Source organism: Nothobranchius furzeri, chromosome 6, assembly GCF_043380555.1.
Source record: "Nothobranchius furzeri strain GRZ-AD chromosome 6, NfurGRZ-RIMD1, whole genome shotgun sequence".
Classification (NCBI taxonomy): Eukaryota; Metazoa; Chordata; class Actinopteri; order Cyprinodontiformes; family Nothobranchiidae; genus Nothobranchius; species Nothobranchius furzeri.
In genome coordinates this window covers 51,770,546-51,787,830 of record NC_091746.1, presented here as the reverse complement: position 1 = coordinate 51,787,830, position 17,285 = coordinate 51,770,546, and the positions used below count along the sequence as shown (strand labels likewise).

Genomic DNA, 17,285 nt, shown 5'->3' with positions numbered 1-17,285 from the left:
TGTTCGAGTCAAGTCAAGTGTTCGAGTCAAGTCAAATGTTCGAGTCAAGTCAAGTGTTCGAGTCAGAGTTTCCTAGTCCGAGCTCGAGAGACCCTTCGTAAGTCGGAGTTGTGCCGCCTGATCTGAGAGGCCCCTGCTCCGCGTCCCTGGTCTGAGTTCGTGGAGACTTTTGTAAGTCGGAGTTGTGCCGCCTGTTCCCAGAGGCCCCTGCTCCGCAGCCCTGGACTGTGTTCCTTGTTCCCTGGTCACGTCTTCTGTGTTCCCTAGTCATGTGTGCCCGAGTCTGGTCTTCGTTCGTTCCCGAGTCTCCTGTGCTTTGTGGCTTGTGGGCGTCTGGTATCCGCCCCTTAAGGGGGGGGGGGGTACTCTCATGATCCGCCCCGGCCTCCCTGACTGTGTCTCTCCTGCCCTTGATTAACCTTGTTGTTCTCACCTGTCCCTCATTACTCTGCCCATGTGTTCCTGATTCCCTTGTGTATTTATACCTCCCTCCTTGTTGCTGTCTTTGTTGGATCATTGTTGTTTGTGCATGTTCGTTTGTCCTGTCGCTCCCAGTCTACAATTAAACCATTTTTAATTTTTCATCCATTGCCTGCTCTTCTGCCTCCTGAAACCCACCACCACAAATGGTCTGCCATCTCCACCCGCAGAACATGACAGTATCAAAGGCTTTCTTCAAATCAATAAGAATTCCCAGAACATATTTTTTCCTATCAAGAGTTGTGGATTTGTCTTCAACCAATTCCATTAGAGCTTGTGAAGTGGATCTACCTGATCTAAAACCATACTGGCTGTCCAATAAAATGCATAGTTTTCTACAAATTCTTCCAGCTTGTCATTGTAAATTTTTTCCAATATCTTTGAAAACTTAGGTAACAAGGAGACTGGTCTGTAGTTTGTAAATTGATGCTTATTGCCAGATTTGTAAAGAGGAACCACCTTAGCCACCTTCATTTTATTTGGGAATATTCCTGTTTTAAATGATAAATTACATATATACGTGAGAGGTTCAACAATACGGTCAATAGTTTGTTTAACTAAAAACATATCTATGGCATCTCCATCTGATGAGAATTTAGTTTTACATACTCTGACAGTTTCACGAATATACTTTTGAGTTACTTCAAGTAGTAATGATTCCACCACACCGTCCAACTCACCATAACCATTGGATTCAGACTCCACATAACTATTTGTTTTGCCTGCTAATTTTGGACCAACCCCCACATACAATTCATTTAAATGTTCTACTATCATCTGTCTATCATAAATGTCACAGTTATTACTGACAAAATAATCAGGATGGATTATGCCCTCACAGCCCTTCTTAATTACTGTATTTAACACGTTCCATATTCCTTTGATGTTACTTTTATTCTTATCAATCAAATTACTATAATTATTCTTTCTACGCATCCTCATTATATTAACAAATTTATTTTTATGTGTTTTATATTTTTGTTCAGCTTCGTTGGTTCTGTGTAATATAAATAGCTTATATAATGTGTTCTTTTTTTTACAAGCATTTTGGATCCCCTTTGTCATCCAAGGCTTCTCTGAATATTGATTTCTAAAACTATGCCTTATCATCGGACAATGCTTATCATATTTGCTTTTGTAAATATCCAAAAATAGGTTATATGCAATATTCACATCATGTTCACTATATATACACTACGCCAATTAACACTACATCGTTCCTCTTTTAGATTTTCCAAATCTTCTTCCTTTCTTCTCCTTTTATACACTAAAGTCTTAGCTGGTTTTTCTTTCTTAAGATGGCAATTGTGGATAGCAAACACAGGGAGAGGATCTGTTGGGTATGTTATCAATAGTCCACTATCCATAATACTTTCCACATTATTAGTAAATACATTATCAATAAGAGTGGCAATATCAGCAGTTATTCTACTTGGTTTTGTAATAAGAGAAACCATATTCATACTGTACATTAACTCAAGAAATTCACAATTTTCTTATGTGCTTTAGCGTTCAGTAAATCTATATTAAAGTCTCCACACATGTAGGTTATCTTGCTTTTGTTTAAAATTAAAATATTTTCCATAGTGACCATAAATGTGTCAGTGTCACTTCCTGGTTTCCTGTATACACATTGAATAACTATATTTTTTGCTTGCTTAATACTCACTTCAATAGTTATACATTCCATAACTTCATCAATAACCATAGACAAGTTTTCAAAAAAAAAATTATATGAAAGGGATTGATCAATGAAAAAGGCCACCCCTCCACCCTTCCCATTCCTATTGATACAATGAAAGTTATAACCCTGCAAAAAAAAAAAAAAAAATCCTTACACTGCTCTGAATCTATCCATGTTTCAGATATGGCAATAATGTTAAATTACCTCACAAATGTATCAATATAATCTTTAATATTCTGAAAATCAGCATGAAGACTTCTACTATTAAAATTAATTATAGATAAGCCTTGCTCACATTTAATAGTTGCATTAAACAGTTGGTCAGTAAAATAACCACTTAATTAATGTGTGCTACAAAGGAAATTTTGTTCTGGATCAGTATCCTGTTCAAAATCACCCCTGCAAAAAAATATCAATTACATAAAGAAAATTAAATAAATAAAACAACAACTCCCACAAAAGTAAATAAAAATAAATTAGAACATAAACAACAAAACTTTCAACCTTATTACTTCATATTTTCCAATTGCTTAATATCTCTGATCCATAGCCCACAACTTTTTTCAGGAGCACCTTTCTGTTTGATAAACACCTTGCAAATCATAATCCAGGGAGACTCTATGTATCCCTGCTTTTACATTTGTCTCGCTCTACGAGCAATATCTGCATTTTACTTCATAAGATTTTCATTCATGTACACATTTGTTCCCTATAATTTCCTCCCTTGTTTGAGCAAATCCACTTTGTGCTTCCTACTATTGAAGCGAATCATAATAGCTGGTATCACAGATTTGTCCTGATGTTTCTTGAAGGGTAATGAATGGCATGCCTCAATGTTTATTTTATCAACCAAAATGTCTTTACTTTTCAGAAATGACACAACCTGCTCTTCTGCTGTATCATCTTGGTCAGCCCCATTCTCATCACCTATTCCCTTTATTGTTGGAGGTAGCTTTTCAGCCTAATTTTAAGACCTGCAATGATTATATTATTCATTCTTGACTGCTGTTCTAGCTCTGCCATGTGATTTTCGAGCAAGTAAATTTTCCTTTCTTGTTCCATATTGTACATTTTAAGATCTTTGATCTCAGCAAGTAAGTCCTTAATGCAGGCTTGCTGTTTAGTCATAGTCATCAGCTCAGCTGTCATCATGCTCACAGAGTTCTTTAACTTCTCCATATCTTTCTGTAGTACTTTCATCGCCATTTTCGTGGCCTGACACGAAGACCCGGAGGCAGACAGCGGCACCCGGCCGCTGGGCCCGGAGGCCGGTGGTGTAGCCTTGAGATCTAGTCAGCACAAGCAGGCCGCAGCAGTAACAGATCCAGTGGCATTCAGCAGAATTTTGCAGCAAACAGCTGGCAGCAGGTAACCAGTAGGATGAGGCCGGTCAGCATAAGCAGGCCACAGCAGTTCCAGTAGAACTCAGTAGATCCAAGCAGCTGATAGCTGGCAGCATGTAGCCAAGAGGTTGAGACCTTAGCTGCTTAGCGGCTCCTTAGCAGCTGGCAGCCAATTAAACCTCCAAACTTTCTGTTTTTCTTTTACCTGCACAAGGCTTTTTACTGGTTCAGTCCTCTTGGGGAGAAGCCAGATCAATATGTTTGCAGAATCTCTGCACATCTCTGGGAATCTTCTTTCTCTTTGATTATGAACACAGACTTTGTGAATGGCTCCTTTTGCAGTTCACCACAGCTTCTTCAGCCTCTTTATTGGTTTTCTGTCAATTGTTGTTCTTTTTGTTTCTTATTTTGGTTTTCTTCAGTTTGCTCAGTTCTGCACAGACTAGACTAAAATTAAATGAGGCGGGGCAGCAGCAGCTCACAGGTAGAGTGGGTTGTCCAGTAGTTGAAGGGTTGTAGGACCAATCCCGACAGAGAATGCTTCTATTGTGCCCTTTGGCAAGATACTTCACCCATCTTGTCTGCTGGTGGTGACTGGGGGGACTGGTGGCACTAGTGTTCAGTAGTCTTCCCTTCTTCAGTGCGGCCTAGAGCAGCTGTGGCTAAGTTGTAGCTCATCATCACCAGCGGGTGAATGACTGATTGTGTTGTGAAGTGCCTTGGGGGGTTGTAGAAGGTGTTATACAAATATAGACCATTTACTATTACATATAAAAATAATGTCAAAATGAAAACATGAGTTTATTCATGTTCACCTGTAAAGCTGCTAGTTACAGTTACTACTTTACTAACTAGAAGCACCACTGTGTTACATCATTGTCTTTGGTTCAGAATCGAGGTGATATTTCTTTGAATCTCATTCCTGCATGTCCACTTGCCAGTTTCAGAAGTACCTACAGGATGTCAGTATTCCTACTCATGAGCAACACCCTGCTCACAAAAAAATGCTCCTTATCATTAAAGTAAACTGGTTTGTTTATGTTTAACAGCATGGGTTAACAGTTGGGGGAAATCCACCAGTGGTTCTACATTTGGAACCGAAGTTACTTTGTTGCTTCAGATTACAGCTAATATTCAAACCAAGCCTAGTCTGAGCAACAGAGCAGCCCCGTGCACGTGTCTGTTGACACGTGCACAGTTGATACACGTGCAACGATTCAGGAAATTGTGTGATGCCTCAGTTTCTCTCCCAACATTGGTTTGAAGCTTTTTATATCTACATTTGTCTATTTATCATAATACTCTACATTCATGTCTGTACTTTTATTGTATGACAGCATCACTGGCGAGTGGGGGATGGGTTGGGTCAAAGGTCACCAGCAGTTTTCTTGTCTATAATCTCTGACCCAGTTCCAACCAAATAGAAAAATACTTTAACTTTTAAGGTTTGGTGTGAAATCATGTTACCAGTCCAGAAAATATTCATGTCAAAAGGTAAACAAGCTCTTTATCACCAGCAAAGTGGAAGTGTCACTAGTTAATCTTTTCACTGAACAGTTTAGGTATCAGTGAAGATAAGGAACAATGAGTCCGCTCCTCTGTTAGTTTCATGGTGAAACAACTGACATCATACAGCTAAATGAAGGCATGCATGAAGTTCACTGAATTTATCATTTCAAAACTTTCTGTTCATCTATTTCTTCATGTTCTGTCTTCATTTTCCTCTCCCACTGATTACACTTGTTTTATTGCGGGATGGGTTAAAGTTTAATGACTTGACTGCCCACGTTCCTCGCCTATAAATTTCTCTGTTTTTGAGCACTCTGCTGTTGAGAAAGATTACGGTAAGCTAAATGCTCCTTTATGTTTCTAAAAACTAAATTTCAAACGTTTTAATTAAAATTACTGAACTGACTTTAGAAGTGTAACATTTGGAAATTTGGTGACTATTCCGTATAAATGTCTTATGTGTTGCTCAACTAAAGTAGACAATAACTCTGGTTTTGGTCTTGTTACTGACCCCAAAAAAATCTTTAAAGACCAAGTTTACAGAGAAAAGGTTTTTTGAATTTACTTCTTTTTGAAAACGATCAATCACTCTGAGATTCACATGCTGGCTGAGCACAAAAATAGTCTTCTACACCTATTTCCTGTATTAGCTGCTGATAGACCATAGACAGAGAAATGCTTAGATCAGAACAGCCAACAAGGGTTTATATAGAGTCCTCAGAGTAAAATTAACACTTTCAGAATAGTTAAATATTTAACACCGCATCAGAGTTCCTGTATTAACTCATTAAACAGAGTTAAATTGATAAAAGTGGGATGACATGTTTAATTCTGCTCTGAGTAACCATCCATTCATCCATTTTCATCCACTTTTCTTGAGTCCAGTCGCAGGGGCAGTAGCCTAAGCCAAGAGGCCCAGACTTCCCTCTCCCCAGCCACTTGGGCCAGCTCCTCCACATCAAGAGGAGCCAGTTGAAGTGGCTTGGGTATCTGGTGAGGATGCCTCCTGGACGCCTCCCTGGTGAGGTTTTCCGGGCATGTCCAACTGGAAGGAGACCTGAAGGAAGACCCAGGACACACTGGAGGGACAATGTCTCTTAGCTGGCCAGGGGATGTCTTGGCATTTCCCCAAAGAAGCTGGCCCATGTGGCTGGGGAAAGGGAAGTCTGGGCCTCTTGGCTCAGGCTGATGCCCCTTCGATCCAACTCCGGATAAGCGGAAGAAAACGAATGGATGGATGGATGGAAATGAATGTGTCCATGACATTCTTTCAGTCACTACCCAAAACTTGTGACCATAGGTGAGGGTAGGAACTAAATTCAACTTAAATCGAGAGCTCAACCTTCTGGCTCAGCTTCACATGACAGACCGGTACAACAACCGCGTTACTACAGACGCAGCACCAATATTCATAATAATTAGATGCTGCACTAATAATTTTGTGAACAATTCTGTAGGTTTGTTTTCCTAAGCAGAGAAACTGCCTGAACCTCATGGTAGAAAATCGTTTGCGTTTTGCAGAAAATCACATTGATGGTACTTTTAAATATTGTTTTAATAGATTATTATCAAAATTAAACATATGTTTAATATGTGAATATCAGAGGTCACTAAAACACTTACAAATCTGAAGCTCATGATGTCATTGTTCTACATGGTTGAAAAAGGTCCTGCTTATGACACTCCCATGGCAGCCAGTTTGGCAGGTGTTGCTCAAAAGTTTTCACCGCTAGAGACCACAGTAAATGTACTGAATGAACAAGTAAACTTGGTCTTTAAAGGAATACTAGGCAACTTTTTCATATTTTTTAAATCATTCTCTTGAGCCAGTATGTCCCTTTACAGAGTTAATGAAATGTCAATCAGACCCCACCATCCTCTGCAGCCAGAAAACTGCACTTGCAACTTCAGAGTTGCCGGTTTGAAACCTGTTGGACTTAGTAAAGTGGAACTGACATGCCTGGTGATGTAGTTTGCTTCCAGCATGTTTCCAGCATTCTTTAGATGGTGAACTGCTGATTTGTCTGATTTAGTGATGAATCATTCCTGTAGACACTAATGAAGGCTGAGGAGACATGTCAGCTGTTAGATTAAGGTGTTTAAAAGACGACCGCACAGCGAGGAGACAAGTCTCAATTTTACCTTCACTAACATACAGTAGGGGGCGCTAAAAGAAAGCCAAATCTACGTAGTATCCCTTTAAAGAATCCATTCTCAAGTTTTGCATTGAAAATGATTTCTTTCTTTATCATCAGAAAACTAAACATATCAGTCAGCACTTGATGAGAATGGTCTCCAAAGTAACAATAGTAGCAGTAGCATTTCTGCTGCTGGCAGCTGTCGGCACTTTTGTGGGCATTTTCTTCGGTGTGAAAAAGAAACACCTGGGATATCTGAAGGCAGCTGTGGCTGCAGATGCTGGACCATGTTCAGAAGTTGGCAGGTGAGAGCTCCTTTCCACGGCGTAAAAACAAGTGAAATTTATTTACGCTTTCATAATTTAACTTTTTTGTTATGTTGCCCACAGAGACATCCTCTTAAAGGGAGGTTCTGCGGTCGATGCCGCTATTTCGTCATCATTATGTGTTGGATTAATGAATGCTCACAGTATGGGGATAGGAGGAGGCTTTTTTATCACCATATTTAATTCAAAAACTGGTATGTCTCGACCTAGCTCGGCTCTCAGCCACAAAATGATCTCTACCTTGTCACAGTCTCAACAACCTCATGAAACAAGTTCATCTGTGTTGGTTTTAATACAGGTCAAATTGAAACCATTGATGCCAGAGAGACAGCGCCACGCAACGCTACAAAGGACATGTTTGGAAACAATGCCGATTTATCTAAGACGGGTAATGTTTAACCAGTATTATCAAACAAAAATGTGGTCAAAGCCAAGTACCTTTTGAAGTAAATCCTGGTCTCTAGGAGGGTTGGCCATCGCCGTACCAGGAGAGATTCGAGGATATGAGTTGGCTCACAGTCGTCATGGCAAACTGCCATGGAAAGAGTTGTTCCAGCCCAGTATTGAGATAGCAGAAAAAGGATTTCCACTGGGCAGAGCACTCGCCATAGCTTTGTCCAAAAACAAAGACACCATCATTAAGGACACAGCTCTGTGGTGAGAAGCATCTGTCTTTGACTTCTTCTCTTTAGCTGTTATCACCGGTGTCTTACATATGCTCCTCTCTTCTTACAGTGAAGTGTTTTGCGGGGCAAATGGTGATGTCCTGAAAGAAAACGAAACAATTAAGTTCCTCAAACTGGCTGAAACTTACAGAAAGCTAGCCGAGAATGGTGCTGGAGAATTTTACGAGGGACAAACCTCTCAAAATCTAATCAAAGACATTCAGGCAAAAGGTAGTGATTTCAGTATCCAAAAAGCTGTTGACATTGTTTTCATATACTTTATTTGACAAGAACAGTTCAGGTCACAAATAGAAACACTGCTTTTCTTCCACTTTTTGTGCAAAGGAGCAACCTTAACAATGCCATAAATTCAAAGGTACAAGGTATTTTATAGGAAGGAAAAGACACAATACTAGCAACAGGTGCAACAGTGGTATTACATTTCAAGCATGGGGCAATGGTCACCTGGTAAAGTCTGTCCATGCAATGTGAGGAAATGTAGGCCTACTGACTTTATGACCATTTTTGTGGTCACAAGTTAGGTGAAGTCCAGCATACTGCCCTCTTACTTCCAGAATTTTTATTAAGATAAATAGTCCCTAGTTGGCCTCATTTAAAGGTGTGGAACACTGAAATTTTTTTAAATCTTACTTCTGATTAAAATTGGTCACTCTTAGTTTTTCATGCAGGCTGACCATGAAAATAGTCTCCTACACCAGTCTCCTGCATTAGCTTCTGATAGAAAATAGACGGTTAAACTCTAGGATTTGAAAAGTCTGACAGATCTAGGTCACACTGTCACTTCAAGGGATATTCCATCTCAAAGTGAAATTTTGTCTATTACCACATTCCTCAGACTACCAACTTGGCTGGTTACAAAATTCTATTTTCTCACAACTCTAACTCTGGGGAATGTGGTAATAGACAAAATTTCACTTTGAGGTGGAATATTCCTTTAACATTCATGGACTCACCCATCTTGACTCACAACAATAAAGGCTGTTGTTGGTTTAGCGTCCAGGAAACAGCAGCGAATGTCTCAACTAGTGTAAACTAACCTTTAGCATTAGCAACTCCACATGGTAGAACTCATGCAAACTTCTTTTATTTGTGGAGATGAAACACACCCGTTGCAAGTCAGCGGTAGAGTTACGTTGCTATTATTCAATCCGGGGTGAGATGTCGAAATATCAGGAAATAAGACTCTATAACCTGCCATCTGAAACTCAGCTGTAACGTGGCTCACTTCTAGTACCTAGAAATGATCCACCGGTATTTTTTGCCCCTCGACTACAACTTACAAAGAATTCTTTCCTACTACAGACCACAGTGAATGTATTGATTGGAGGAGTGTTCCACACCTTTAACAATGTTTTATAAACACTCACCTTCTATGCTCAAGATCATTCACTTAGATTTAATTATGGATTTTATAATAATATTCATTGCTAGTTAGAGGGGAGTGGAGTTTTCTTTTCTGCTTCTAATTTAGCCTCATACATCTTATTTTTTATTTTATTTATTCTTTATTTAACCAGGAAGGTCCCATTGAGATGAAAAACTCATTTTCAAGGGTGTCCTGGCCAAGAGGCAGCAAAATTTACAGTTACAAATGTTTTACATACACTCTTATCCAAAATAAGTCTGCAACATTTTTAGCAATAACAAATGTGTTCAGGAAAAAAAAGTTTGAGTTTGTTAGTCCTGACCATGTTGTAAGAGATTCAGTCACATCCTTATCTAGCTGTGTACACTTTTTCTTAGCCAGATGAGCTTCTTTGCAGGTTAATGAGGATCTGTATTCCTATTTCTGCTCATATGTGTATTCTTCCTGTTTAGGTGGCATCATCACAATGGAGGATCTGAAGGATTATGTGCCTGTTTTGGATGAGAATCCTTTAAGAGTAAATGTGGGGGAGTACACCATGGTTGTTCCCAATGCCCCCGCTAGCGGCCCTGTGCTATCGCTGATATTAAACATCTTACGTGGTAAGCCTTGATGCTCTGTCCAAAAGAACATCCTGAGTGGGAGTGAATGTTCCTCGGTCTGAGCTGCCTTCCAGTCACTCTCACAGAAAGGAAGCAGCTGTAAGCGACATTTTTGGGTACTGTGCAGGAAATCCATACTTAAATGGTTCTTTAGGCTTAATGTCACCCAAAATAAGCACAGTTAGGTAATATATGCCTCATTTCTTCCTACATTCTGTTCTTGGTATTTGCATGGTTGCTTCTTCACCCACTTTAATATTTCCCTCTCTCAAATACTCTTCTTGTTGTTTCCTTCATGGCTGACCTTGGGTTCCTCCCTCAGACTGGACAGTTTTGTGATTAGATCTCAGTAGAAGTTATGCATTTGGATCCTTCTCAGACACAGAGATTTTCTTCTCTGGGCGACGGTGGCACAGGAGTTAGGTGCTCACCCCATAATCGGAAGGCTGCAAGTACGAGCCCCACTCAGTCTGTCACTGTCGTTGTGTCCTTGGGCAAGACACTTAATCCACCTTGCCTGCTCGTGGTGGTCAGAGGGACTGGTGGCACCAGCGCTCAGCAGCCTCGCCTCTGCCAGTGTGTCCCAAGGCAGCTGTGGCTACATTGTAGCTCACCCCCACCAGTGTGTGAATGTTTGTGTGGATGGGTGAATGACTGATTGTGTTGTAAAGCGCCTTGGGGGGTTCCAGGACTCTAGAAGTCGCTATATCAAGAACAGGCCATTCATTTACTTAAAACATCACGATAAAATATTGATAATTATATCAAGTTGAAAAGTACTCCTTACATGTCTACATCAAAATGTAAATTTTAAAATAAAATGAAACCAAAAGATTTTTTTGTTAATTAGCTTTGTTTAATAGGGTCAGTGGAGTTTTAATAGGATACAAAAACTCTGTTCTATCATGTGGTTGACTCTAGAATCTAGAAATGTTATAAACCATTACATTTTACCTATTAATGATCTTTGAACTGGACTGACGTGCTAACTACTAGTAATGGCCATCCAGCGCCAAAGTGTTTTAAAGCCATTTCAAAATAACTTGTTTGTTTTTCTTCGCTTATCTTGTAAATCAAGAGCCTTGCCTTCTGGCTCAGCCCCCTCTTCACTACGACAGACGCTGCCCCAATCCACCTGTCGATCTCCCGCTCTCTTCTTCCCTCCCTCACTCGTGAACAAGACCCCAAGTTACTTAACTCTCTCGACTCAGAGTTGGCAAGTCACCCTTTTTCGGTCAAGAACAATGGCCTCAGATTTGGAGGCGCTGATCCTAATCTCAGCCGCTTCACACTTGGCTGCAAACCCATTCAGCAAGTGCAAGAGATCAGAGCTGGATGAAGCAAGGAGGACCACATTATCCGCAAACAGCAAAGATAAGATTATCTTGCCACTAAACTCGACACTATGGCTGCATCAAATTATGCCCATAAAGGTAATGAACAGAACCGGTGAAATAGGGCATCCATGGCGGAGTCCAAACCTCACTGAGAAAAGTTTCTACTTGCTCACACTCCTCTGGTACAGGGACTGAATGGCTCTTAGCAGGCCATCCACCCCATACTCCTGGAGCGCGCCCACAGGGTACCCCTAGAGATATCATCATAAGCCTTTTCCAAGACAACAAACCACACATGGATTGGTTGTGGAATCTCCCATCCCCCCTCCATCGCCCTAGCAAGGGAAAATAGCTGGTCCACAGTTCCACGACCAGGATGAAAACCACAATGCTCTTCTTCTATCCAAGATCCAACTATCGATAGGACCCTCCTCTCCAGTATCTTGGAGTAGACCTTTCCAAGGAGGCTGAGGAGTGTGATCCTCCTATAGTTGGAGCACACCCTCTGGTCCCCCTTCTTAAAGATGGGGACCACCACCTCGATTTGCCACTCCACAGGAACTACCCCGAGTGACCATGCAATGTTGCAGAAGTGTATCAACCACAATAGTCCTACAACATCTATACCATTGAGATACCCAGGATGGATCTCATACACCCCCGGGACTCCACTGCTGTGTTGTTGTTTCACTACCTCATCAACTTCTGCCCCAGAGATTGGAAAGCCCATTCCCAGACCTCCTAGCTCTGGTTCCCCATCAGAATATGTGTCGGTGGGATTGAGGAGCTTCTCAAAGTATTCCTTCCATCACCCAACTATAGCCCTAGTTGGCATCAGCAGCCCACCATCCCCACTGACAACTGTGGGTAAATTGCTGCCTTCCTCTCTTGAGGCGCCGGATGGTTTGCCAGAACCATTTTTGGAGCTGATTGATAGTCTTTTTCCATATCCTCACCAAACTCTTCCCCTGCCTGAGATTTTGTTTTGATAATTGCAACCGCTGGAGCCTGCTTTGCTGTCTGGTACCTGTCTACTGCTTCCAGAGAACCACAGACCAACCATGCCCTGCAGGCCTCATTCTTTAGCCCAACAGCTCCCCTAACCTCTGATGTCCACCAGCGGGTACAGGGGTTGCCACCACAACTGGCACACGCCAACTTGTGACCACAGCTAGCCATACCCACCTCAACTACCAGAGAGTGGAACAGGGCACATTCAAACTCAATGTCTCCCACTGCTCTCGGAACGTGGTCAAGGCTCTGCCAGAGATGGAAGTTGAAGGCCATCTTGACGGCTTCTTCTGCCAGGCATTCCCAGCAGACCCTCGCTATATGTTTGGATCTACCAGGTCTGCACGACATCTTTTTCTGCTATCTGATCCTGCTCACCACCAGGTGATGATCAGTTGACAGCTCCACTCCTCTCTTCACCCGAGTGTCCAAAACATATGGCCGCAGGTCAGATGATACAACTAAGAAACCAATCATCGACCTGCGACCAAGGGCGTCCTGGTACCATTAAACCAATGGGCAACTTTATGTTCGAACGTGGTGTTTGTTATGGCCAAACTGCGATTTGCACAGAACTCAAATAACATAACGTTGCTCGAGTTGAGATTGGGCGGGCCAATTCTCCCAATCACACTTCTCCAGGTCACGTTGTTATTGCCCATGCACGTGAGCATTGAAGTACCCCATCAGAACAATGGAGTCCCCAGTCAAAGCACCTTCTAGCACTTGTTCCAGGGACTCCAAAACGGGTGGGTTCTCTGCACTGGTATTAGGTGCATAAGCACAAACAGACAGGACCCGTTTCCTGACCTGAAGGCGCGGGGAAGCTACCCTCTTGTCCCCTGGAGTAAACCCCAACATACAGGCTGAGAGATTTGAGGCTAATAGAAAGTCGATCCCCGGCCACTGCGTCTCATCCAGAGCAACTCCAGCAAAGAAAATAGTCCAACCCCTCTCAAGGACTTGGGTTCCAGAGCTAATGCTATGTGTCAAGGTGAGTCCGACTATATCTAGTCCGACTATATCTATCCGGTACTACTACAGTGAGTCAGCCTCTTCCACAAGCTCCAGCTCCTTCCCTACCAGAGAGATGACGTTCTATCTCAATAACCAGTTTCTTTGTTTGGGGATCGAACTGCTACCCAATCCACAATGCACTGGGACCCTTCACGTTCCTCTTGTAAGCAGGGCAGCCACAGTGAGTCAAAATAGCTCAAATCTGGAAAAAATAAAATCTAGCAGTTCAATATTTCATGCACATTTTTCTGTACGTTCACTTCAGTTTCACATCACACATTAAATCATAGTTACTTTCAAGTGCAAGTGTATGCATCAAGCAAGGTGTAGCACTCGTTGTGCAGCCTAACTCATCAATATCAAAACATTCCTGCCTGATTACCATGTAATGTGAAACAGGAAGTGATGTAAAGATTTAGAAAATAGCGTTAGCATAAACACCAATGGGGAGAAGTCATGCTCTACTTCTAGACCTCTTCTAGACTAGCCTTCTAGTGTACAAGTCAATGGGGTGAAAATGCTATTTTCAAATCTTGTTAGTTATGTCCCATGGATTTCACATATGATGTCCATGAATTTTAAAGATGCATTTTGATGCCAAGAACACACTTATTTTTGAACAGGGGTGAATATTCTTTTAGGTTTTGTGTGAAAATATGTTCTGCACTACAAATGGACATCACCAAACTTGACGTTATTGAACCAAACATGAGGAAAAGCTGAGGAAAAATGGCTGTAAGTTCAGAGAACTTCCAACCCTTCAGTCAAGAGGAAAGAACCACCATAAATCTGGCCACATGCTAAGTGGCAGCTATGCTAGGGGAGAGGAGACTCTGTGGTGACGTCATATATGCAACGGGCTGATGTCTGGTTTTACTTTGTAGTGGTGCTAATTACAAACTTTTACAAGATAATGAATCTTAAAGTATGTGACACATCATTACTTTTCATTTAAATTGAAGTACAACATATGTGTGATTCAGGGTGTGAGGCAAAGCAGATCAAAAAGTAGCTCTTTTAGCCCCATTAACTTGCATTCATTTTTTTTGGTTCTTCTGGGCACCCATGAGCCGATCGGAAAGGGAGGAGACTTGGGCTCTCTATACACGTTTGTTGTTTACACTAGCTGTTGGCTTAAGCTATTTGCAACAGTCTTATTTGCCATCATATAACCTTGTCTCATTGCTTTCTACATCATCTGTGTGATAGCCTGTCTTAGTAGGTCACACAGACTGTAAAATCCAAGCTGCTGGTCTGTAATGATACTGTCACGCCGCCTCAGCTTCTTGTCAAAACGCTGACAGCATCGGCTGCTGAGGATTAGATGAGAAACTTTCTTCTAAAATAATTAGTCATCAAAAACTCCCTCCTTTGCTTTGACTGGCTACCCACTCACTGTGCCCCCCTGCCTCACACTACAACACTAATAACACAGATGTACCTCTAATTGGACACGGCTGACTTGCTGGAGCTTGACTGACTTTGTCACTGACCGAAGTGCTCATCCTGCTGATTTACTGTGACTCCACTAACCTAACTTCTCTTCCTTCTATGGCTCTTAGCTCAGCTTAATTTCCTTTGTAAAATCACAGCAGCTTTTCGGCACAATAACAAAACGAAACACAAAGTGGGTCAAGATCAGAGTGGCCCTGTCCTTAAGAATAAAAACATATTGAGAAAGCCACTTTTTCAGTTTGATGCTAATTAAGTTTGTATTTTTTCAGGCTACAACCTCAGTGCAGAAAGTGTTTCTACCCCAGAGAAAAAGATCCTAACCTACCATCGCATTTTGGAGGCCTTTCGGTTTGCTTACGCTAGAAGAAGTGTTCTTGGAGATCGAAACTTTCTCAACATCACAGATGTAAGTTCAAAGACAGAGAATTATGCAGTGATTCATTTGGTGGAAAAAAAAACTTTGTTTAGAGCTTAATTAATTACATTTGCAGCAGCTAATACTATCAACATAAAACTTTATTCAGGGCTGCCACCTCACGCGTTTGATGTTGCCACCCCAAATTTGACCCTCTTCACACACGCTCTCACGCCAAACCTCCAATATCACTCTGCTTAATCACCCCCCTCCACCCCCACCCGACTCACCAATCTTGACCCACCACGGGGAAGGCGGTTGATGGTTTAGCATCCAGAAATCAGCAGTAGAAGCTAACCGTTAGCATCAGCAACCCCACCACATGGTAGAAACATCAACATTGCCAGTCAGTGATTAAGTTGCGTTGCTGTTATTCAATCTGAGACATGATGCCCAATTCTCCAATACATTCTCACACCTGAAGCGTTGACAACTGACGATGGGTGACCAAGCGTTTGTTTCCGACAGGAGGCAACACGCTGTGCCAGAGCATTGCTTTCCGACTCCCACGGTAAAATGCACATTTCACCAACATTTAACCTCTAACCTCTTGCTATTTAACCTTCACACTAACTTTAACCCAGTTTCTCATTCGAAACTTCCTGTTAACCATGTTGGAGAGGGATGTTACAACTAGAAACAAAGTTTTGCATGCACAAGAGGGTTAAGGTTAGGATGGGGGTGGGGGAAGGTTTTATAGCAAGACAGTAAAGGTCACAATTCAGTGAAATCTCCGTTTTACCACGGCAGTTGGAAAGCGACGCTTAGGCACAGCATGTCGGCTCCCAACGGTTTGTCACCCATCGTCATTTTTTGGCACGTCGGGTGTGAGAATGTGTTGACTCATCAGAAAATAAGACTCCAAAACCTGCCGTCTGAATCTTAGCTGTGTGGCTCACTACTAGTTCCTGGAAATGGTGCACAGGTATATTCCCCCATACCCCCCGAGTACGATTTACAAGGCATTCGTTCCTTCTAGAGACCACAGCAAATACATTGGTTAAACAAGTGAATCACACCTTTAATTCATGCTCTCTTAACCAAATGCACGCCAACAGGTAAAACCTAAAGCAGGAAATCTGCACAGTTGAAGATTAGAGTTTTGCAAAACCTAATCAAAGCTTTTATCTGTTATCTTTTTGGTAATATGCACTCTAAAGTTTTTCATTTATGAATGCACACAGAAGTTTAATCAAACTTGTCTCCTTCAAAGTTTATCCAGAACATAACATCCAGTTCCTATGCTGATGCCACCCGTGAAAAGATTACGGATGAAACCACACATCCCATAAACTATTATGAGCCAGAGTTTTGGATTCCTGACAACCACGGGACGGCACACCTGTCAGTAGTATCAGAGGATGGAAGTGCCGTGGCTATCACCAGCACTATTAACCATATGTAAGACCTCCTGATAAACTACCAAGTCTTACGTCTTGCACCAAACGATCCTAGAAATTATTGTCATTTTGCAGGTTGGGCTCCAAAGTCTTGTCCAGATCTACAGGAATTCTTCTCAACAACGAAATGAATGATTTCAGCTCTCCCAACATCACAAATGGATTTGGGGTTCCTCCTTCACCCAACAACTTCATCAAGCCAGGTAAGACCAGCCCAGTACTTTCATACAAAGACACAAATCTCTCTTCTACGATGTCAACGCCACTCAAATTTGGCATCACAGTGGTCCCTCAAGGCTAGAAAAGGTGAAATGCGTAGTAGTGACGGACCATTTTAATTTTAAATTTGAAAGAATTTTTCTGAATGATAGAGGGAAAAATACGTACGGTCTTCACAGGCCACAAAAATACAAACATTTTTGCTGAATTTTTATTTGTACTGCTCAAAAGGCCTTGAATACACGTCAGCTAAATCAGAACATAAAAATGTAAAATAATTTGCTGAAGAAACAAAAT

General features: G+C 41.6%; 1 protein-coding gene across 4 annotated transcripts in view; it reads left to right on the top strand.

Moving 5' to 3' along the window:
- Positions 1-5,172: 5,172 nt before the first annotated feature.
- Positions 5,173-17,285, top strand: part of ggt1b (gamma-glutamyltransferase 1b) — a 20,596-nt gene continuing 8,483 nt past the window's right edge. For 2 of the 4 annotated variants that reach the window (XR_001571232.3, XM_015941425.3), the window contains exons 1-10: positions 5,173-5,351; positions 7,272-7,459; positions 7,544-7,674; positions 7,779-7,868; positions 7,945-8,137; positions 8,216-8,376; positions 9,985-10,134; positions 15,224-15,360; positions 16,583-16,770; positions 16,845-16,972. Coding sequence is in view for 2 of the 4 variants with exons in the window: in XM_015941425.3 (XP_015796911.1) it covers positions 7,299-7,459; positions 7,544-7,674; positions 7,779-7,868; positions 7,945-8,137; positions 8,216-8,376; positions 9,985-10,134; positions 15,224-15,360; positions 16,583-16,770; positions 16,845-16,972 (1,339 nt within the window). In the remaining 2 variants the exon portion in view is untranslated. The remainder of the gene's footprint in view (positions 5,352-7,271; positions 7,460-7,543; positions 7,675-7,778; positions 7,869-7,944; positions 8,138-8,215; positions 8,377-9,984; positions 10,135-15,223; positions 15,361-16,582; positions 16,771-16,844; positions 16,973-17,285) is intronic. The other 2 variants (XR_001571234.3, XM_015941432.3) reach the window with 2 other exon arrangements.